The sequence below is a fragment of the Ovis canadensis genome, chromosome 2, assembly GCF_042477335.2.
Source record: "Ovis canadensis isolate MfBH-ARS-UI-01 breed Bighorn chromosome 2, ARS-UI_OviCan_v2, whole genome shotgun sequence".
NCBI classification, from domain to species: Eukaryota; Metazoa; Chordata; class Mammalia; order Artiodactyla; family Bovidae; genus Ovis; species Ovis canadensis.
In genome coordinates this window covers 210,776,127-210,800,054 of record NC_091246.1, presented here as the reverse complement: position 1 = coordinate 210,800,054, position 23,928 = coordinate 210,776,127, and the positions used below count along the sequence as shown (strand labels likewise).

Here is a 23,928-nt window from a genome sequence, read left to right as displayed (position 1 = left end):
GGAGCTCTGCCATAAATATATACAGTGTAGGAATATACCTTTTTAAAGCATGAAAAAGGCAAAAGGAACTGCATTAAAAGTACAGGATAGAGGACATTATTCAGATGATTATGCACAGCTCGGTAAAGATGAAGTTACAGTTTTTCTTTCAGCTTTGTTGCTATTATTTTCTTCTACTTAAAATGTACACTCATTTCATTATGTGCCTTGCTCCCTGATTGTGCTAAACCTATATATAGATATATATATATATATGAGAGAGATTCAGTACTACTGATGATGTTTTTATTCTACTGCTGGATTAAGTTATTTTCCAAGTTACTTTATTCTTGCCAAGTTACTGTCAGTAAACTATTGTAATGGCTTAGGACAGTAGTCATGCGGTCAGTGTAATTTACGTGTTTCCATTATGTCAGCTTATCCAGTCCTTAATAAAAAGAATACATAGATTCATTTAAACATCTGAACTGTACTGGACTGTTTGTGGATCGGCACCATAAGAACCTGGTTTTGCTGTTTACGTTGAAGTACCCAAGACAGATTGCAACACGCACATAGAGCGTAAACTAATTTGATGTGTTCGACTGAAAATAACAAGATTTTTCCCCCTTTAAACAACAGTTAGGTAAGAGCTTTTTGTTTGGAAGCCTTGGTATCACAATCATGTGTTGACTGCTGTGTCAAGGTATGTGTAAATGTGGATTTGAATGTATTTACAATCATGTTACAAAAACAGAAGGTTTCCTTATATTAAAAGAACTGTATGTATTTGGTGAAAAGTAATCAAAACTTCAGGTTCATTTACAACAAAAATAAGGACAAAGTAGAGCAACAGGGAAGGATTTTCTGACACACTTAACTTCAGTTCGGTGGCTCAGTCGTGTCCAACTCTTTGCGACGCCATGGACTGCAGCAGGCCAGCACTTGTAACTTACCACCTAGTGATAAGGATTCTGGGCTTTCACTGGTATGGCTTGGGTTCACTCCCTGGTCAGGGAACTGAGATGCCGCAGGGCACGGCCAAAAAGGTTACTTGCAGAAATACGTTCACAAGACATTTGGATATACCTTGTAGGATTTTATTTAGGCCAAGTTCTTAGTACACAGCAACAATTAATTCCAAATACAGTTTCAAAATTAAAAAGTGAAATGTCCCCCCAACTTATCAGGAGGTGGTTTAATGGCACACACAAGAAACATTACTGGCAAGAGATGCTCCCTCAGGTTTTCCTACATCGTTTTTACTGAAGGCGTAACCCCAACCCTCCCTCTGGGAGCTGTAAGCACAACTGGCCAGATCACAAATTGTTTACATTCTTTTCTGTAAACTATTTTGTTAAGAAAAAGATGCATGGACACAAAATATGGTAAAAACTGCTTTTCCATAGAATTCTAAAGTTTGCAAAAGACGTTTCCATTTTAATGTGAAAATAAGCTTTTTGTCTGCTTTTTGATTTTTTACAAAAAACCAAGATATTTAGCAAGGATCATTTATACACAGGCCCTGTCATTTTGTCAATTTTTTTTTTAAGTATGAGATTCTCAAATCAGAACAAAGCTCAGCACAAAATAAACTTAAGGTAATGAGCGCGTTGCCTCCATTCAAGAACTGTTTTCTAAGGCTCTCAGATAAGGCTGTGCTGCTCCTTCCAGTGCTGAGACACTGTACCATTTTAGCTACATCCACCTAATGAAAAAGACCAGCTGTACCGAGTGTAGTTTCAAAAGGGTTAAAATGAAGATTACTTTTACTAATTAAGGCTGCACTCAATACACTCCTTTAAACTTTGAATTGTATTAATTGAAACATAGTGTTAACTTTTCAAGTATCTTCCTGAAGACATCAAGTAGAACTTTAAAATAAACATATAACACAGTTAAGACAGTTGCAGAAAGAATACCAGGCGCTGAGCCAGGGATTCTACTGTTGTTAACTAGCTGTTACCTGAAATGAAACATCTAACTTCATCAGTAAAATGAGACTGAACTAAAATTTCTGAAATTTCATCTAGCTCTAAAACTCTTAAGTAAATCATGTGAGGGAAATTATCACCTTAACACTGATCAGGAGTTTCTGGCAAAGAAGTTCAGAAGCAAACAGATGAGAAGTGATGCAGATCCCCATTCTTTTCCAAGATGTATCAAGCACCTGCTAGCTCCTCCATCAAAGCCTTTTCAGAGAGAGAGGTGGCCTTCAGGTCATGCCATGCTCTCTCCAGAGAGGAAGAAAGGTAGTGAAAGAAAAAGTACCAGTTCTTAGTGCAGAATGGTCGCCTGCTAGAAGAAAGGGAGCATGAAAGGGTAAAAGCACACTACTATCGTCGTCATGCCTCGGAAAAACCCTGGTGGTGGTGAGACTGCTGAGGGGCACAGCTACAGCACAGAGGCCACTGTGAAGACAGGAAGGCCTCTCTGGCTGGGTAGCAAGCAGCAGCAGGAGGGGACGAGGAGGGAGGAAAACGCCTCACCAGTGACTCTTAGGAACACAACAAAAGCAGCAGGTCCTTAACGCTGCGCGAGAAATAGCAGGGCCCCCGGGAAGGAAGCAAGCAAGTCGGCAAAAGACGGGAAGCACTAGACCAGACACCTTAAAGGATTCTTACGTATGTCAAACAACAGGCTCAATCTCTCAAATCTAGATTGACAAGATTTTGGTTTTCAATTTATTGCCTAGGTCATAAGGTCAACAAGAAAAGTATGCTTTTGTTGAAGTCCCCATGGCCTGTCCAATAATAATACTTTTAAAAAGGAAACAACTTTTAAGTCACATCTCTCCCTCTTTTTTTTTTTTAAAGGCAAAAGTGAGTGGACACAAGTCAAAAACACTTCAAGAGGAAATGGACCTCCTCTAGCCCAAAAAAATGGTTGCTTACTGGTCAGCAGATTTTATACCTGAATCACCTTTGCCACAATATTACGTAGCATGTAAAATTTCTGCACTCGTTTAGAATTCCTACCAACCATCTTATTTAAAAATGGGGTGAACTTATAATAAAACAAATACTACCCTCAGACTATTAATAACATGCAGCCTATGAAATATTAGAAGTCCCCAATGACTCTAAGCCTGGCCCATCATCATGACATAGTATCCTTCCAAAACAATATGTAGAATTTAAAACTGTACAAAAAAGGTAAAATATGCAGAAAATCCAACAGGTGGTGTTTTTAAAACAAAAAACAACACACACATTAGTACTAAAAAATACAGGGAAAATCGGCTGACCCATGGATCCCTGTGCTGCAGGTCTTCACCAGAATCTCAGCCCCCCAGTCCGGCAGGGGTCCCATGGGCAAGCGGACCACCACCAACTCTTTATGCACAGTTGCCTTCTGGGCTTCTGAAGGTGGGAGCCTTCTGGGCTTCTGAAGGTGGGAGCTGTAGGAACTATTTGCTGGATTTTGAAATACCTTCTGCTTTATTAGTCCACTAAGCTTTCTCAGCAAAACACTATTTAAATAATTTTTAACATCTAATTTCAAAACAGTTTTCCTAGTTACACACCAACACTAGGAAAAGTTTAACCTCTCCAAGTATAGTCTTGGTTGCATCCATAATGAAGCTGAAGGCTCAGAGGACACTCAAGGGCCATTACTTTGAAGGAAGACAGGGAATTGCAGGGAATTAAGGTTTTCAAGGTGACCTAACAAAGTATGAAGTGCAGTTTACAGTGTACTGGAGGCAAGTTAATGAAAATGAAATGCAGTGTCTGGGAAATCTCTGCTAACTGCAATGTGTAAGGAAAAAAACCTGCAACTTTAAAACAAAAATCTTAAGGAAACACTGTATCTGGGTCTCAGTTACATGGTGATGAGTTTTGTGCTCTGGTACTAGTAGTATTAGCTCTGTCTGCACTGTCTGAACTCCCTCACACCTACGACACTTGCTCACTTTACATTCACGTTCCTCACCTGCACTGTCCTGTTCAAGGCCCATGTCTAACATATACACAGCTGCCACCTCTCACCTTTCATCCAGCCCTGGGAGGTCACCTGGCAGAGCTCCCTGCTGGCCAGGCCACTGAGACTAGAAAGGACCCATGGCAGCTGTGGCCTGTGAGCTGGTGCCTCGTCACAGTATTCACCTCCCAAACAGCCAGGCCTCCTGGATTTTTTTTCAGTGTCTCTTATTACAGAAGAGATGACTAAAGTCATCTGCCTCCCAAACTCCACTGAATTCAAAGCTATAATTGTGTAGATGAAAAAAAAAAAAACTTGGATAAGCACTTGGCCTTATACCACTCATCCCACTATTCTTAATCTGAAATTTAAGGTTCAGATTCTCACCAAGAGCAGCTACTGCAAAGGCCAATCACACAGAATCAGGGGAATAGTTATCTTCTCTAAGTGAGTAAACAAATTCAACAGTAGCGAACACTTGCCATTAATAACATTCAGAGAGCACAGGAGCAAGCCTTGTATTCCCAGTGACTCTCAAGAGAATTGAAAATAACTATTAAAAAACAATTTTGTTCCCTAAATAGTGAAAGAAGTAAAGAAATAGTTGGTCCGACTTCTAAGATCCTACTCTTCAAAACAGCACCTAAGGCCAGGGTTTTAGGATGCCTCGTGAGCAAGGCACTTCTACCTACCGTTCACCTCTCTAGAACCTTAGGAGCCTTCCTGTCTACCTCGGCACGCCCACCTGAGCTCGTGAAACCGGCTGCACCATCACCCCTGTGGGTACACTGCCATCAGCAGCAATGCAGTCTCAAGCAGCAGCAGCAGCAGCAGCAGCAGGACCAAACCACCCTCAGAATGGAGACTCAAATCGATCTCATAATCTACGAACTGAGAAACATGAAGGGATGCAAGTCAGCTCAACATTAACTGGTTCGGAGCACTCAAGTGCTGAGAAAATGCAGAATTTACAGTGCTGAAGAGGAAATAGGTCATCTGAAACAGTTACAAAAATGGTTATGTATAATACTTAAATATTGGATCCCCCCCCTCATACAAGTGGAAGAAAGTGTGGGGCTGGGGCACGCACTGGGCCACGCGGCTAACCTTTAGCACAGGCACTGCAGATCATCCAGTGCCACAGATTCCGCAGGAGGAGAAATCCCAAGGGTGTACAGTATTCCTGAGAAAGATCCCAGATTTTTTTTCTGAATCAGTCTTAACCTGATTTGTTTCACATAGTTACACTGTTATACCTCTGATATATTCAGAAACCGTCACTTTATTTCAATCCAAACAGCTCAGCATAGTATAAGTGATGGCAGAAAGATCCATTTGTTCAAATTCAGCTTGCTTTTTTGTTTTAATACTGAGGGATAAACCAAACAAAAAATTAAAAAAAAAGGTAGCTTCTGTCATTTGTATCCTTCATTCATTTCACTGGAGGGGAATCCCCAGGCCTTTCGATAATCTGGGAAGACCTGACTATTCCTGTGAGGGAGACAGCCCTGCTGAGCTTTACTCAGAATAATGCATGATAGACTCCACGTAATTCCCAGGAAAAAGCCCAGTCACTCCGTTCATAACTCCCTCATACCAACCATCGTCATTCTTCTTGATGACGTAAATAATGGCTCCTTCCTGGAAGGACAGCTCGTCTTCCTTGTCTTTTGTATAATCATAAATTGCCACAACTAGAGGAGGGAAAAAAAGGATATGAAAAAAGAAGGACATTCATAGAAAGGTAGAGCCAAGTAATGAACACCCTTCCCGAACTTCTACAGCACATCAAAACCTGACTTTCTCAACACAGGACCCACCCCTCCACCCAAGTTCACTGTCTAATACCCAGTCTCTACAGTGGAATTCCACGTTGAAGTTAGGTTCAGAACTTCATAGACGGCAAAAAGTAGTAATTTAGTCAAACTTACTGATCAGTCTGTTGAAGAGATACACACAATCCCAGAATGGGGAAAGATGGCTGTTTCTTCAGTAGAGCTTGTGTTAACGCACCATATTATATAAAAGCACGTATCTTTAAACATTGGAATGATACTACAGCAATGAGATAAACTAGGAGAGGCCAGTGAGAAAATGAAATTGAGGGAGTAGCAGACATGTCTCTTTTCTCACACTTTTAGAGCCTATGCCTGTTAACTGAGGACAGTGACAATGTGTGAATGATGGGCACCTACCATACATATTCTTTCAAAACACATGCTGTATTATGCCACCAATTTAACACCTCCACAGTAACAGACTGAAAGTGTTAAGAAAACTGAGATACCTGTGAGCTCTCCTATGATTTTCATTACTTAAATAACTTGTTAACCAGGGCCTTTCAATGATTTCTCGGAAAATCTCTGGTTCTTAAGTATTACATTTTCCTCAGTGGTATAATTAAATTGGGACACCCTATATTGGGCTTCCCCACTGCCTCAGATGGTAGAGGATCTGCCTGTAATCCAAGAGATCTAAGTTGATCCCCAGATAGAGCAGATCCCCTGGAGAAGAGAATGGCAACCCACCCCAGTATTCTTGCCTGGACAATTCCATGGACAGGGGAGCCTGGTGGCCAAGAATACCTGAGTGGGTAGCCATTCCCTTTACTAGTCTCCCTCAAACTAAACCTTCTATAAAAAGATCTTCTGTACCTTCATTATGCCACTCAGAATTTCACTCAATAAAATCTCTGTATTTTGAGAAGCATATATTGACTGTTTCTTATGCAACCTTAATCCTAAACAAATAAGAAACAAACGAAAACAGGGACTTTTGAGATAGTAAAACTTGCTCCAGTTAACTTGAATTTCTGGCCCGCTTTAGTAAAAACTCAACAGCTTTCCTAAACTGAGTATTTGCCATTAGAGTGACAGAGGATGCCAGAAAATAGTTTAGCAGAAACTACAGTTTGTGTATATTTCTCAAAGTACAATCAAACACCTAAACAAATATAATTAAATGACATACAAGTTTAAAGAGAATACAAGATATGTAGAGTATTTAGTATTTCCAGTCAACTTAATTTTAACTTTTGTTTTTTTGGACTGACAACATTCCTGATGCTTACAGAAATGTAAACCCACTGAAAAGTAATTTAGAGGAAACTACCGCAAATCCTGTTAATTCCACGCCTTCTGAATCTCTCAAACCCACGCTTTTCTCCATCGTCACAGTCAATGCCCTCATCCGTGCAGCAGTCTCCAAACTGGAATACACGTATCACTAGGGGCACCTGAAGATTTTCTAAGCAGCATGAGTGACATGATCCTGCATCTAAATCTGATCTGCCTGGGACGATACCATCAGTCAAGCATCAGTCATAAAAGTTCTCATTTCCTGCTTATCTTTCTCCTACTTAAAACTACAGTGGTACACTATGGTTAAGTACAGAAACACCCTGGGTGCCAAAGGGCCAATTCATATTGGCAGCATGGTATTAAGAAAGAGAATGACTCCCCAGAACACCCCGCTTTTTCACAAGTGAGGTGGCTCCCATTCCTTTGCTTTCAACGACAGTTAGGGTAGACTTTAATGAGGTTATCAGATGACCCATCATACAAAACAATTTTTAAAGGCAGAACATCAACTGACTTTTGGCAAACAACTCTGAAGGAGTTAAAAGAACTGAGTGACAGTGCTGCATGAAAAATACTTCCATTTGCATCTATTTATTTATGTGGACAACATTTGCAGCACCACTACCCCAGCTGAGGCCCTAATCTCTTGCTTAGAAAGATACCCAACCTGGTCTTTCCAACTCCTATTTTTCTTTCTTTCTAATGCACTCTACACTATTATCAAGTATCTTTTTAAAAAATTAAAATATAAGTACATGGGAACTTAGCATTAACCTACTTAAGATCTTCCACAATTTTCCTCTATCAGATTTTTCAAAAAGAAAAAAAATTCCAAACACCCTCATCCTGGTATTCAAGGCCTCCCAATTTAACTATAACTTACTTCCCTTCCGGCACCCTTAGCTCACCCACTCCCTCCTTAAAATTCACCAGGGCCCCAGGCACAGGACATTACTCACCATGCCCTTTCAACTCAGAGGATTCTCTCTGACTGGATGGCCCTTCCTCTCTCTCTCCTCTGCCTGAGAAACTCACACTCAGCATTCAAAGCACATCATGCATGCCATGTTCACTAAGGAGCGTTCTGGACTCCTCAGAATGAGAGGCACTAATTCATTCTTGGACAATCATTAATGGAGCAGCCATTCTGATTTTTAGAGATACAAAGGTGAATAAGACAAGGGACTGTCACAAGTCTTGTAAGAACAGAAATGCTACCTGATAAATCATATACTGTTTATGCTTCTGCCAAGAAGTTCTGTCACTGAGTCATTTTGTCACAAATAATTTAACACCAGTAAAAATCAAGCCAAGACTCGATCCCAGGTCTGTCAGAGTTCAAGCTTAAGACAATGTTAAAAATGTGGGCTCAGGAGTTATGCTGTCAAGTTTAGATCCCAGCTATACCACTTATCATTTTACAGACCATAGTCCACTTTCCTAAGCTGCGATGGCACCCCACTCCAGTACTCTTGCCTAGAAAATCCCATGGACGGAGGAGCCTGGTGGGCTGCAGTCCATGCGGTCGCGAATAGCCGGACACGACTGAGCGACTTCCCTTTCATGCATTGGAGAAGGAAATGGCAACTCACTCCAGTGTTCTTGCCTGGAGAATCCCAGGGACAGTGGAGCCTGGTGGGCTGCCGTCTATGGGGTCGCACAGAGTCGGACACGACTGAAGCGACTTAGCAGCAGCACCAAGATGCTTTTTACTCAGCTATATAATGGGTATTAAATAACCTAGATAGCATACTGAAAAGCAGAGACATTATGTTGCCAACAAAGGTCCGTCTAGTCAAGGCTATGGTTTTTCCAGTGGTCATGTGTGGATGTGAGAGTTGGACTGTTTAAGAAAGCTGAGTGCCGAAGAATTGAAGCTTTTGAACTGTGGTGTTGAAGAAGACTCGAGAGTCCCTTGGACTGCAAGGAGATCCAACCAGTCCCTTCTGAAGGAGGTCAGCCCTGGGATTTCTTTGGAAAAAATGATGCTGAAGCTGAAACTCCAGTACTTTGGCCACCTCATGCAAAGAGTTGACTCACTGGAAAAGACTCTGATACTGAGAGGGATTGGGGGCAGGAGGAGAAGGGGACGACAGAGGAGGAGATGGCTGGATGGCATCACTGACTCGATGGACGTGAGTGTGAGTGAACTCTGGGAGTTGGTGATGGACAAGGAAGCCTGGCATGCTGCAATTCATGGGGTCGCAAAGAGTTGGACACGACTGAGCAACTGAACTGAACTGAATACCTCAAAGCACTGTTACATTAAATGAGGCAATGCACATATAATGTGTAGTCCAGGGCCTTATACATAGTAAACATTCTATATAAATGTTAGCCCTTTTAATTATTAACTATTGTGATATACTATCTCTAACATATTTTCTATTATATAACATTATAAATTATTCTGAACCTCGGTTTTCTAGTTTGCAAAATGGGGAGATTAACTGTCTCATATTAATAAGTTTTGCATTACGCCAATGAATACAAGAAAATGTATTTTCTCTCCCCATGTTCAACGAAGATACTTATATATACGAGTTATCTCCACTTAGGATAAACCTATGCAGTGGTGCTCAACCTTGAAGTTATCTGAGGAACCTTAAAAAATTCTGATGCCTGGGTCCCCCGTCCACAGACTGATTTAATCTGGAAGTGCGGACACATCAAACACTCCCAAAGTGACCCTAAATGCAGGCACAGGTGAGAGCCAGGGCTAAGTCTACGAACTTTGCTACGTTAGCAAAGTCTATGAATCTAAGTCTATGATAGCAAAATAAGACATCAGGCAACAACAGCCTTAACATGCATGTACACCCAAAGAGCAGTCAATCATAAGATGAACACAGCTGGTTATTTTTGTTTTCCCAGAAGGAGGAAGGAAGAGCTTATCTGATTTTTACATTTTAAAAGATTTGGCTTAACAAAGATAAACTTTGAAAAATATCAGGCATTTTCTTTTAAAGAGTTATTTGGACTGAAAATAAACTTACTTTCCTCTCTTACAAGTCTCCCCAGATTTTTGCATATTCACTGAGGAGTAGATTTTTTAACAAGCATATCTTTTCATTATGCTTTCCTCTTAAGGAATCACTGAGCTGGTTTTTCAGAACTGAAAAGTGTCATCCCTTTGTCCAGGACAATATTCAAGTCCGCTAACAAGTTTGCAGAGCCTGTCAATGTCCAAGACCACACCCTAGAGAGTACCTTGGGTGCTTCTTTTCTTAGAAGCAGCTTTATTAAGATGCAATTTAGACACAAAACACAATCAGTTAAGTGTAAAATTCAGTGAGTTTTGATACATGTATGTGCCCAGACACATGACAAATGAACAGCTCCCACCACAGCCATCACCCTGGACAATGGCTGTCCAACACTGGTGGCCCGAAAGTTTCCTTGTGCCCCTGTGTAAATTCCCTCACCTGCCAGTATGTGTGTGTGCTATGTCACTTTAGTCGTGTCTGACTCTCTGCGACCCCATGGAGCCCACCAGGCTCCTCTGTCCATGGCATTCTCCAGGTAAGAATACTGGAGTGGGTTACCATGCCCTCCTCCAGGGGATCTTCCTGACCCAAGGGTTGAACCCGCATCTCTTAAGTTTCCTGCATTGGCAGGGGAGTTCTTTATCACCAATGCCACTTGGGAAGCCCAAACCACTCATCTGGATTTCATTTAGAAAGAATCATAAAGCCTGAATCTTCTGTGCCTTGATTCTTTTTCATAATGCTTGAGATCCATTTAGACTGTTGTGTCTGTTAGTTGCTCAGCTGTGTCCAACTCTTTGAAACCAATGAACTATAGCCCACTAGACCCCTCTGTCCGTGGTATTTTCCAGGCAACGATACTGGAGTAGGTAGCCATTCCCTTCATCAGGGTATCTGCCTGACCCAGGGATCGAACCCACGTCTCTTAAGTCTCCTGCATTGGTAGGTGGGTTCTTTACCATCAGAGCCAGGAAGAACCAGTAGCTTAATCCTTTCCACTGCTGAACAGTATTCCATTGAATGGATGGATGACCCACAGTTAGCTTATCCATTCACTAGCTGAAAGACACGTGGGGTGTTTCCAATCTCGGCTATGATAAAAAAGCAGCTATGAACATTTGAGTTTAAGAACATTTGAGTTTAAGTACTTGTGTGACTATACACCTTCGTTTCTCATAAATCAACGTGTAGGAAGGGACTGCCAGATCAGCTGGTAGGTGTACATCTAACTTCGTAAGATGCTGCCAGCAGTTTCCTAAGTGGCTGAGATGTCGCATACTTCCCAGCGACGTGCACTGTACCACCTCCTGTTTCACCACATTTCTCCAGCACTTGGCATCATGTTTTTAACTGCAGCCATTCCACAGGGTGTGTTCTGGTGTGGTTTGGTTCACTGTAGCTCTAATTTGCATTTCCCTAATAACTAATGTTGAACATCTTTTCATGTACAATTCATGTATCTTTTATGATGAAATGTTTTCACTGTTTTTTCTACAAGTTGTCTCCTGAGGTATTTTGTAAATATTCTTCTCAGTCTATATGGCTGGCCTTGTCATATAACATCATTCTTAACATCAGAGTTAAAAAAATAAAAATTTAATTGAATGAAACTCAGTTTATTGACTTTTTTCATTTAAGCTTCATGGTTTTTAATGTGCTCTCTACAAAAAAATTGTCCTAACCCCAGAATACACAGATTTTCTCCTCTATTTTCCTCTAGAAGTTTTATAGTTTTACATTCCAGCATAAATTCTGAATTAATTTTTGTGTATGGTGAGGTAATAAAGGTTGAAGTTCATGTTTTACGGATGTACATACAATTGTTAAAAGCAATATATCTTTTCCCCACTGAATTATCTTGCACTTTCATCAAAAAACACGTGTGGATCTTTTTCTGGATTCTATTTTCTATTCCACTGTTTTTTATTTCTATACAGATGCCACACTGTCCTGATTACTGTAGTTTTACACTAGAACTCTGAAATCAGGTAGTTTAAATCCTTCAACATTAGTCTTCTTTTTCAAAACTGGTTTTCTGCAAGAATGACTGCTAGAATTTTTACTGAGGTTGCATTCACTTTATATATTAATTTGGCAAAACAGTCTCTTCACAATAATGGTCAAATAACATTTATTTCAATTTAAGGCTTTTATTTATATTCAGTTTTATAGTTTTCATCAACAGGTCTTACATATCTTTTACCAAATTTATCCCTCAGTATTTCATGTTTTTGATGTTATTACAGAAGGTATTATTTTGTAAATTTCTATCTCTAACTGTTTGTTGCTAGTATATAAAAATGCAGCTAATTTTGCAAATCGACTTTGTAGTCTGCCATCTTGCTAAGTCCACTTTTTAGTTCTATGAGCTTTTTGTAGATTCCTTCCTTAGGGTTTTCTACATAAAAGATAATATCTCCTGTGAATAAATATTATCTGATATTGCTTCATGTATCTGTTGCTGGTTTTGTTTTTTTTCTCTGTGCCTTGTTTTGGATAGTTTCTAATGTCATATTGTCAAGGTTGCTGATCTTTCCTTCTAAGTGTCACTTTAGATATAGTATTTTTCATCTCCAGAAATTCTATGTGGGTTTCTCTTTCTCTTTTCTCTCACATTCATGTTTTCCTTTACCTTCTTGGATATATGTGGTGTCATAAACTATACCCATGTCTGCTAATTCCAACATCTTGTCACTTCTAGGTCTTTCCTGTTGACTGGCTTTCCTTTTAGGTACGAGTTATATTTTCCTGTCTTTTTACATGTCTTGTAATTCTTGATTGGATGCTGGTCACTATGAATCTTACTGTTTGGTGCACTGGTTTGTTAAGTCCTTTCAACAGTGCTGGTTTTGTCCTGGAGCTCAGCTAAGTTACTTGAAATCAGCTGGATGTTTTCAAAGTTTGCATTTAAACTTTTGTTAGGGCAATCTAGGGCAACCTAGATAGTTTAGTGGTAATTTGGCCCCACACATCAAGGGACACAATTTTGAGGCCTCTTCTCAATGCCTTGTGTATTACAAGGTCTTTCTATTCTCGCTGGTATGGGAGCATGAACTATTCCCAGGCCTGTTATTTCCAAGACTTTTTCTGCCTATTCCTTTCTGATTGTTCTTTCTCCAATCGTAGGCGGTTTCTTCACATACATGTACTGATCGGTACTCTGTCAAAAGATTCAAGGAGACTCTTCTGCAGTTATCCCAGAGCTCTGTCCTTTGTCTTTTTGTAGTTACCTATACTCCATGGCCTCCCAAAACTCTGATCTCTGTCTTCTCTACTCAATGAGACGTCCAGGCTTATTGGGGTTCCACCTCCTTGCACCATGGCCTGGAAACTACTGCTAGATGGCCACGCTAGGACAAGTAAAGGCTCACACCATGTTTGAGTTCCTTCTTTCTGGGATCACAGTCCACCAATATTTGTTATCCAATGTCTGAAAACTATTATCTTTTATATTTTTTTCCTGGATTCATTCTCAATTGTTTTTAGGAGGAAGGGTAAATCTGATTACTGTTGCTCCATCTCAGCCAGAAGTGGAAATCCACTACTTGTTAATACAAGCTCCCAGGTGATTCTAATGTGCAGTCACTTTTGAAACCCAGTACGCTAGTGGCTTTAATTTCCTTACCAGAAAATTTCTGAGACAGCACACACTTCTCCTGAGCTGACCAGTCATGATGAAACCTGGAAGCCTCTGTCCCCAAACTGCCATATGATGGTTAGCTGATACATTCAGAGAACTTTTCATCCAAAGAAATGCCAAGCAACTACTTTACAAAGAAACTGAGAAACCATTATTTTCTGGAATAAAGTTCCATATGGAGATACTTCTGATATAAGATACCACAAAAGAATGCTTTAAAGCATGGGAGCAGGAATAAAATCATTTGAAAAAAATCAGTCTCTCCTGAGTCATTCCAAAAAAACCCTATCTTTTTAAAATTTTTGCCTTACAGAAACCACTCATAAAAAGCACGTTCAACAGGAAAAATTATATAATCAACCAAAAAATCAGTCACAGAAATTTTACTAGTGTGACCTTCAACACACTGAACCTTGTAAATGAAATTAATTAAAATACACAGGCTCCTAAATGTACAGAGGTTTCTTCCCATCGTTCCAGACATTGCTCTGAAACTCACCCTTTTCCAAGTAAGACCTCGGGGCCCACGGCGGGTCCTCCTCAGCGTAAGGATCACTGTACTCCACCACGGCTGCCTCTTCCTCTTCGTAATCTTCTGGGGGAGGCGGCGGTGGCGGGGACTCGTCGAAGACTGGTTCTTCCACAGGTGGCGGTGGAGGCGGTGCATCTGAAACTAAGAATGTATCCAGCTGGTAACAAAAGGACACAGGGCGCAAAGTCCACTGCTTCCTATCCAAGCGCCTATGTGCATGGAACATAAACCCAGACCTGAAAATAATCATCTCAAAAACAATGAGTAGGCAAGAGACGTGTCCCCACCAGCTACACTGTGTCAAATCTCCAAGTCTGACTTCCTCCTCCCTTTGGGTTAGTGCTGATGGATGGGGAATAAAGAATAGCCAAAATGATGATGATTATTAACTAAGCTTCTGGACTCTGTTTATGCTAATACATAATCCATTCTTTCAAAGAAAGATCAGTTCAATATAGTCTGGCTTTACATTATATCCAAGGAGGCGTGGTTACCAGAAATATTAGTAATTTAGATATTTTAACCATATACCATTTATAACAAATTATAATGAGTCCAGTGAACAAATTTTAATAATCTGCCACACTCCTCTCAATGAATTTCCTTATTTTATTTTTACCAAATTAGTGGGGTGGAAATCACAAGCATCTCTGGGTAACTTCATCCATGAAGATATTTGTGTCTGTTTCATTTTATATGTACAGAATTTCAAGTAATTCAGACTAACTTATGACCCAGTGATTTAAAATATTTGAATTGTGTTCTTATAGAAATCTGCATCCACAGTTCAGGTATCAGAATGCAGTAATGTCTAAAAGATCATCTCCAAACTCTGGGAACCCAAGCCTTTCAAAATGCTGAGTACATATTTGAGCTTAGCTTAACAAAATAAACCGAATGAAGCTGCATTTATTCAATCAGCAGTCCAAGTTTAATGGACAGTATTAATGCTTATTTCTGAAATACCAATACTATTTCCATGAAATTCTCTAAGCAATCGTCTTTATTTTCTCTCTTTTATCTAAGCTGAGGGATCAGATTAGATGGATTTTAAGTCAAATGGGTTTTAAAATATGAAGATCAGCCATATCCACATCACACTCTGTTGTGCTCCAGTATTCTTCCAATCTGCAGTGCCACTCTGTATCATGACCTGTCTACATTATGAATCTCAAAACCTTCTTTACTCAGTAAAAATAATCATTTTAGTTCTAATGGGATTTTTAGTAGATAAAAAGTATAGGTACATGATTTTTGCATATACTTTATGGACAAATTACATGTGGTTATGGTAAGAATCAATAATATGTCCTAGTTGCATTTATAAGGTAAGGTGATTAAACAAATGCACAGAAACAAGGATCAAAGAACTTTGCCTTTCAAAACAATCACCTTGAGAAATTATACCCGAAAATTACTCAAAGATGCTGCTACTGCTCCCTTTTTCTTAAAACTGCCTCAGTCAGTGTAATAAAACTAACATATGCTACTATCTTTTAGTTAAAATCTTCCAATTACTCAGCACTTCACAATACATTATTCATTTAATCTTTATTTTAATCTTTACCTTGGGAGATGGTGTTTTTAATCTTCATTTTATGGATGTGGAATCTGGCTTTCCAAGATTAAGTACTCCTACAGTAAGTGGAAGAGCAGGAATTTGAACTCCAATGCCTCTTATCTTAAAAGCTACACTATGATGAGATGAGATCAATTCAATAACTTTAAAGTCACGCTTCATTATTCATTCAGAAACATCAACTGTAAGCCTACTATGGCCAGCTCTTATGCTCAGCACTGAGAATACAGCAGTGAGCAAAAGGCAGGGAGACATGGGCAACCAAGCTTCCCTTTACAGTTACGTGCGGTCAGTGCTTCACGTTGTCATGGAAAACAGCAACAGACCAAATCTCTGATGTGGGTCAGGAAAGGCTTCCTGGAACCTGAAGGATGAGTAAAGTTAATGGCCCAAGGTGGGGGTAGACAGTTCATGTCAGATGTAACAAAAACAAAGGTAAGAAAGTAGGAACCCTTCAAAAGAGCTGATCAAAGTTCAGTAGAAAGAGGCCTGAGGAAGCTGACGAGTACTAAGCAGAAAGGGCCTTGTAACAGTCTGACCTCTCTCCAAAGAGCAATGGGAGCCAGAGAAAGGTTTAAGAACAAGATTATAGCTGTACTGCTTAGCCCAGTATAACTGGTTCCAAATAATTCCAGACTTCTTCCAAACATCAAACTTAATATAAATATCTGCTATCAGGGAGTATCTTCAAAATAATGTACTTGAAAACTATAAAGATAACTCCAAAAGATAGGTATATATCTTTCCAAGGTGAATGTTTTGAAGAAGACAACATCCATTTGAATGTCTAAGTCCTGCTATGTCTATAAAATCAGTCAGGGCTCACCTTATATACAGAGTCTCTTGTTTGTATACATTTTGTAGGTGAGAAAATGTATACAACTATAAAAGAAATGAGAAAAGATCATCTAAAAGGTATTCACACTGTGGGAAGTATTGGAGGTGCTCATGGGTACCATCCAATAAACAGAAGTAAAACAGACTATTTTCAGAAATCAGCAAACAGAGATGCAAAGGTACCCGAAAGAGAACTGAGCCCTCAGGCCAATACGACTGGATTATAACCAGTTAAAATACAAGAAAGAAACATATCGACAAAAAGGGGGCATTTAGTTAGCTGTGGAAGCACACACACAAAAAAGGAACTAAAAGTGTCTGCTACGTGTCAGATGCTTTTCTAAATGCCAGAGAAGGAAACAAGCAAAAATCCCTGCTCTCATAGAGCTTCCATTCTAGCACTGGCAATGCTCGTTTCCAAAGGAGCAGGAGTCTTAAGCAACAGAATGCAAGTGTTTCTGTCCCACTGGCGAGGCCATCCCTGTTATGAGATGTAGGCACTGGGCTGCATCAGCCTGATGACGTTATCTCTTTTATGAGCGTAACTCCCCTAGTTCAGATTTCACAGCCATCGTGCAGCCTTTCGATTGTGCCGTGCCTCCTACATAGACTGCTCGCAAGAAGAGAACTCAGCTATCATGCAGACTGTGCTCACTGGTCCCTGTAACAGCAGCTCCTCACTGAATGCTGACCCAGGTCTCCTGCTTTGTAGATATCAGTCTCCTGCGCTTCCATTTTAATGCTTCCTTAGAGGAAAACTCAGCCTGTCAATAAGATTAGTTATCTGTTCCTGCATCACTCAACACCAGACCACAGGCCAACTTAAATACCTTGCCAATCTATGCAGCATCTTAGAAGACAGACTGACAATTTGGTTCTCTGGGACCCGCCATGGCATGGCTCATCTTTACACCTGGAATCACAGGACTGGAGAAATATTCTCAGGCCAGCCACAAAACCCTAAAACTTCAGTGACAGACTAAGTGTCTGAGCAATCCAGAGAGAAAAAAGTGGGCTGCCTGGTAACTAAAGAGCATCTCCTCAATTAGATGTGATTTCTCTTTTCACACGTGCCTTATTTTATGTTTGTCTTATCTTCACTAGCAGACTTTAAGCTGTTTGAAAGTAGAGAATTTCATCTTCGTTATTTTATCATCCACACTAGTGGCTCATACAGTGAGTGACTTGTTCATAATAATCAAATATCTGACATACTGGTGAATGAATGACTATTCAGCCAATCATATATAAATGACATTTTACACCTATAATCTGATCTACAGCATAAAGAAGACATAAACTTACTATTTTCTTGGACTCTGGCCACAAATCCCATTAAAGGTAACTGAGGAGTTACCTGTAGGATGGAGGGAGGAGGAGGAGCAAGAGATACTGCAAAAACAAAAAAGGTGTGGAGGATAAGGGGTAAGGGCAAGTCACATTAAAAGGAAAGGATAACACAATAAAGCAAACATACATGGGGGAACCACTGCGGTCACCATTTTACAAGCAGTCTTAAGGCGCTCTTTCGAGAGATAAGTCATTAACACAAAACAAAGTGTTAGGGAAGTTTTAAAAGCTTACAACAGGAAGCATTTATATACACCCATCTATTCTAAGATACAATAGCAAATTGTCTTTTCATACAATAGCATGTCTTTTCAAAAAGAGAATTTCTTCAGATTACCATGAGTAGTTTGGTTTTCCAAATTTTACCTTGGAAGTTACAGGTTTAAATGTTCATCAATACGAGGGAAAAAAGACCATTACGTGCCAGCCTCCTAATTTCATACTTTTCATTACTTCATTAAACAGGAAAAATTAATTGGTAATTAAACAAATATTTACTTACTTCCCATTTAGGGGCAAGCACTCTAAGAGACCAATATCAAAGCCATCCTCTGTGAGTCAGGTTTGTATCTTTACACTTTGCCACAATCCCAATTCATACCACCTATTTCAGGGGCATTTTCACCGTGACCCTACAGAAAAATGCTCGCCTCATTCAAACCATTCCTTTCCCCACAAAGTTGTCTTTCCCTCTTAAACATCTGGTAAGCATCTAGCACTCGTGAGTCTTCAACAAACATTTAATCTAGGTAAATATACAGAGAAGCCACGTACATGGCAAACAACTTCCCAAGATTAACTCCACAATTAGGGTTTCCTTCAGATTGAGTAAACAGTATGATGTGCATTTTCTTATAAAGAGAGAACACCTTTATGAGCTTCAAATCACAGGTAAGACTAATAAAACTAAAAAGATAAATAAGACTCACTGCCCTCAAAAAAAAAAATCACATTCTAGTTGGGAATGTGAGGTAAAATAACAGCCCCAAGCCAACAATACTTGCAGCAATTCCCTGCAGGTGGTGGAGGCAGAAGAGGCAGTGGTGATGACCTGGCGTTATGGTGGGGAGGAAGGGGGCCAGGGTTTGCGCAGGGGTGAGCGCTACACAGAAATAACCTCTGGGCAGGCACCAGAATAAAAGGAGCTCAACAAGCAGACCAGGGTTGAGAAAGACAAGCTGAGAACCAAGTGAGGGGCAAAGGCTTTGAGGTATCAAGCAGCACGACCAGTTTACAAACCATAAGTATTTCCACATGGCTGGCATAAGATGCCTGAGAGAGAAAGTACAAAACTACAAAGACGAACAGGTGGATATGGAACAGGGAGGAATCTTAAATGGTAGGTGAAAGAGTGCTTAGTGGAAATAGCTTGGGACTTCAGAGTCACCTAGCAGGTCTTCTCTGGCAGTCCAGGGGTTAAGGCTGAGCTTCTGCTGAAGAGTACAGGTTATCAGGTTATGGGGGAACTAAGATCCCACATCCTAGGCGGCGCTAGTGGGAAAGAACCTGCCTGCCAATGCAGTAGAGATCCAGGTTCCATCCCTGGGTTGGGAAGATCCCCTGGAAAAGGAAATGGCCACCCACTCTAGTAAGTATTCTTGCCTGGAAAATACCACGGACAGAGGAGCCTGGTGGGCTGCAGTACATGGGGTCACAAAGAGTCAGACATGACTGAGCAATTTAGCATGCGCAACACACAAGATCCCACATGCCTCAAGGTGCAGCCAAACAAATAAAGTCACCTAACATCAGAAACCTGATTTGCTGTCTCCTTGCTATTAGAGCAGCAAGTTATTTGACTTTTTCAAATTTAAACCATAAATGTGAAATGAAAGATATAATGCAACCTACTTTACAGTGTAACTACAAAGATTAAAAAGAAAAAAAAATGTATATAGGAAGTCTAACTCAAGGCCTGGCACACAAAAATCAAGGTAATAGAAGCAGAAAGAAAAAGATAGAACTTAGTAACAGTGGGGACAAAAAGAGTATTTGGTACCTAAGGATTTAGGTACCACATGAAGGAAACAGCTGAAGATATTCTTAGATTTTTTTTTTTCCTTCTTAACTATGAAGGCAGAGGTGCCATTAACCACATTAATGTTGGTGAGTAGTACAGAGAATGAAGTAGGCTGTACGTACAGGAAAGAAAAGTCAGGAAGAAATAATGGCATGATAAATAAGATGTATGAAAGTAACTTAAGCATAAACATGGGAGGCAACTAGGAAGTCTGGGTTGAATTTGTAGAAACCATCAACAGTGCAAAGGTGGTAGCAGTTAGGAGGAAGAACAGCTGTGCTGTGGGTAACTGCAGGCAAGATACGTACACGTACTGTGTGGACCAGAGTTACCCACGTGATTCTGAAGAACAGCCCAGATTTAAGGGACGGAGTCAAGTAACCCTAGAAATCGGCAACTTTCTTTAAAAGATACCTTTTGGATATGTTTTTTATACTTCTTGGCAGCAAACCCTTAAGTTGGGTGTCTGTCTCCCACTCTTCGAGGCCTAGATCAATTGCTGATATGTTCACAATACTGTTTCCAAACTTGGGGTAAGAGAAAATAATGAGCGGAGAGGTGGCGGAGACAAAGCAGGTAAAACTGAGAAACAGCAGCAGAGGCCGGCTGCGCTAGAAAAGCGCATACGCTCATTCAAATAAGATGGAATTCTCTCTTGCCTGTTGGCACCAATGCCGCCCAACCTGTAACGGAAAAGTAGGAAACTTCCCACTTCAGTCTTTACCATTAAAAAAAGAAAGAAAAAAAGAAAACCACCTAGTATTGAGCTAAAAAAGAATGATTAGGCACCTAACTTAGAACAGACTTTTTGTATGTATATTGTTTTTTGTTTTTTTTAATGAATTTTTTCTTTTCTTTTCTAGTTCTGAAAGTGAAAACTTGAAACTACAGTGGTCTTTTTAGGGACGTCCACCAGCAGCAGCCCCGGTAAAAACTGATCCTAGATCTTCCTTAAATGGAATTACTTTACAACAGAACAAGTTAGGTTTTTTCAAAGCCAGTCCAAGGCATGTTAAAAAAATTCAGTTTCAAATGGAGCTTACAAATGTTGCCCCAAATTCTATTTTTGCCCAAGGCAAACTTTTTACATGATGATCCAAATTAATTTAGTTACCATAGCATTTTCTTTCTGGTCAGCAAGATTTCCTCAGAAAACCTGTGAACCAGAAGATCCTACTTTAGACTAGATTTATCTTCCTGAATCGAAAATGAACTATTTTAGGTGAATTTAAGCTGGATTTTGATGTGAACAACTGTTTGCAATATTCAGTTCTAGGCCAAGTAGCTCATGAACAGGCAAGAGCAAAAAGCAACTATCAATTTGTTTCCATTCTCTCTGATTCCTCACACAACAACCCTTTCCCTATAATCACCAAAAGATCTCCACACTTAGATTCAGTAATATTATGTTCACATCACACAACAATGAGGTTAACGTGAAGAGAAAGGCTCAAGAAGACACTGGAGTTTATAGAGCGATCTTAAGTAGAACAGCTATAAAAACTATAGCTTATGTGCACTCAGCAATATGTAGATATAAAAGGTAAGGCAAACCAAACTTAGAGGATGAGCCTGTGCTGATGAAACACACAGAATTCCTAAGCATGATCTTCCTGACTATTCACAGCATCATGGAACACCTTTGAGGCTTAGTGTGTTAGAAGGTAAAAGGAGTTTTGAAGATAGATTAGACTATTACATTGTTTTGTGTGTGTGTGTTTTACAGCCTTCTAAATACTATAAGAAAATTAGACAAAATAACCACTCTAAATACTATTTCTGAAACCATTAAAGATATCATCTTTAGAGGCCATCCATTCAAGTTTAGTTGCTAATATTTTACATTCCAGTGACAGAGATAATGTTATCATTTTCAAAGGGAAATGTTTTCTAAACATGGATAGGAGTATTGCTTAGGAGTATTTAAAAGTGAACCTAACTAATTATACTCAGTAAGAAGAGCTGTTTTCATGGAAAAGAATATGGTTGCAAATAACTATCACTCCTGTTGTCTCAGAAGAGTTAAATGAATTCTATCATTTTTGTTATTCCTTTTCAAATGAGAAAACAATGATATTACGCCAAGAAAAAGCAGCAAATTAATCCACATAATTTAAAAACACAGCTTGTATTTTTAATGATGAAAAGGGTCTATTTGGTTTACTGATTCGTCTGATAATATACTTAGATTTTTCCGTTTTTCCTTGCTTTTTTGTTCTCCCTAGAGTAAGCAACACTGACAGACACCAAAGACTGCCGAAAATGAGGATTCAAAAATAGCCTCTGGATGCGGCTCTTTGTTTATACTTTGCTAATCCCTCCTCCCACATCTGTATTTTTCTGGAGATTTATAGTAAAGCTGTAAGTTAATTATCATTTAGAGAAGATGTGTTATGGCTTTTCTTTTACGATACCACCAACCCAACACCGCTTTCTCAATGTTTCTTTTTAATTATTTATAATAATATTCAGGGAAGCCTGACATCTTCCCTATATAAAACACCATACTCATTCAGAAATTCCTTTCTTACATAATTATACACAGTCACGTTGCTTGGAGCCAACATTCCACTTTATGGATTAGATTTTTTTAGTCTTTGTTATAATATGAATGGTAAAATGTAAGATCTCTTTTACGACTCCACTTTCACTTCAGTACTTAAAACACCACATTACTGATTTCCCATTTTTAAGGACTGAATGTATCTCCCCAAAATTCATATGAAATCCTAACCTCCAACATGATGGTATAAGGATGTGGGAATTTGGGGAGGTGTTCCACACATGGGATACTAAAAGGAACAAAATGTTGCCATTTGCAGCAACATGGATGGAGTTAGAGGGCATCATACTAAAGTGAAACAAGTCAGACAGAGAAAGACAAATACTGTGTGATATCACTTTCATGTGGAATCTAAAAAACACAACAAATTAGTGAATATAGCAGAAAAGAGGCAGATTCACAGATACGGAGAACAAACCAGTGGCTATCAGGAGGGGGTACAATCTGGGGATTGGGGAGTGGGAGGTATAAACACTAGGCGAAAGATAGGCTTAAAAAATTATATTTAAAAAAACTGTTAAAAGGCATTGCCCAAACAAAGAAAAACAAAACCCCCAGAGAGCTCTCTCTCTTTTTCTGCCATTTAAGGATACAATAGGTTTCCCAGGGTGGCTCGGGAGTAAAGAATCTGCCTCCCAGTGCAGGAGACATGGGTCAGAAGACCCCCTGGAGAAGGAAATGATAACCCACTCCAGTACTGCCTGGAAAATCCCATGGACAGAGGAGCTTGGCAGGCTACAGGCCACGGGGCTGCAAGAGAGTCAACCATGACTTTGCAACTAAACAACAAGGATACAAGACAGCAGCCTACAACATGAAGAGGGCTCTCACCAGAGCTCAACCATGTTGGCACTCATCTCTGGCTTTCAGCCTCAGAACTATAAGCAACAAATCTCTAGTTTATAAGCTACCCACCCTATGGAACTTTGTTATAGCAGCCCAAACTAAGGCACTTACCAAAGCAGGTTAACATATACAGATGTACAAGTACAAACATACATGTATATTCTTCTTTACCACCAAAGTGCTTCATATTTATATTGAAGGCAAAAACTGTTAAAACTTGTGATTAACCCTAGTTGTTTCAATGCCTCTCTTGATGATGACAAGATGAATGATAAACTAATATTCTTCTTTCCTTGTCTGGATTAGATTAAGAAACAATAAGAACCACATAGGATTCAGTTATGTCCTGATTAAAGTGTTCCTTTCATTAACTTGTTTCTGAAATAATCCCATTAGAAAACAATTACTGTGCTTCGAGAACTTGGCACTGCATATCAGGGGTTCCATGTTTTCATTCCTATGTTACAATGCCATTTCAAACTCAAACCAAATATAGTAGCAGTGCTGTTAGACTTAACGTTGCACAGAAAACCTCACTGAATTTACATTCACATGAATCCTTGCCTGGCAGCTCACTTCCTCAGAGGCACAAAG

At 39.7% G+C, this 23,928-nt stretch overlaps 1 protein-coding gene across 8 annotated transcripts in view; it reads right to left on the bottom strand.

Annotated features, from left to right (window-relative positions):
* Positions 1-1,057: 1,057 nt before the first annotated feature.
* The window catches only part of ABI2 (abl interactor 2), a 108,039-nt gene continuing 85,168 nt past the window's right edge, over positions 1,058-23,928 (bottom strand). For 4 of the 8 annotated variants that reach the window (XM_069578069.1, XM_069578072.1, XM_069578071.1 and 1 more), the window contains 3 exons: positions 17,861-17,947; positions 14,107-14,280; positions 1,058-5,594 (listed from right to left, as the gene is read on the bottom strand). In XM_069578069.1, the coding sequence (XP_069434170.1) occupies positions 5,419-5,594; positions 14,107-14,280; positions 17,861-17,947 (437 nt within the window). In that variant the 3' untranslated portion in view covers positions 1,058-5,418. The remainder of the gene's footprint in view (positions 5,595-14,106; positions 14,281-17,860; positions 17,948-23,928) is intronic. The other 4 variants (XM_069578076.1, XM_069578074.1, XM_069578070.1 and 1 more) reach the window with 1 other exon arrangement.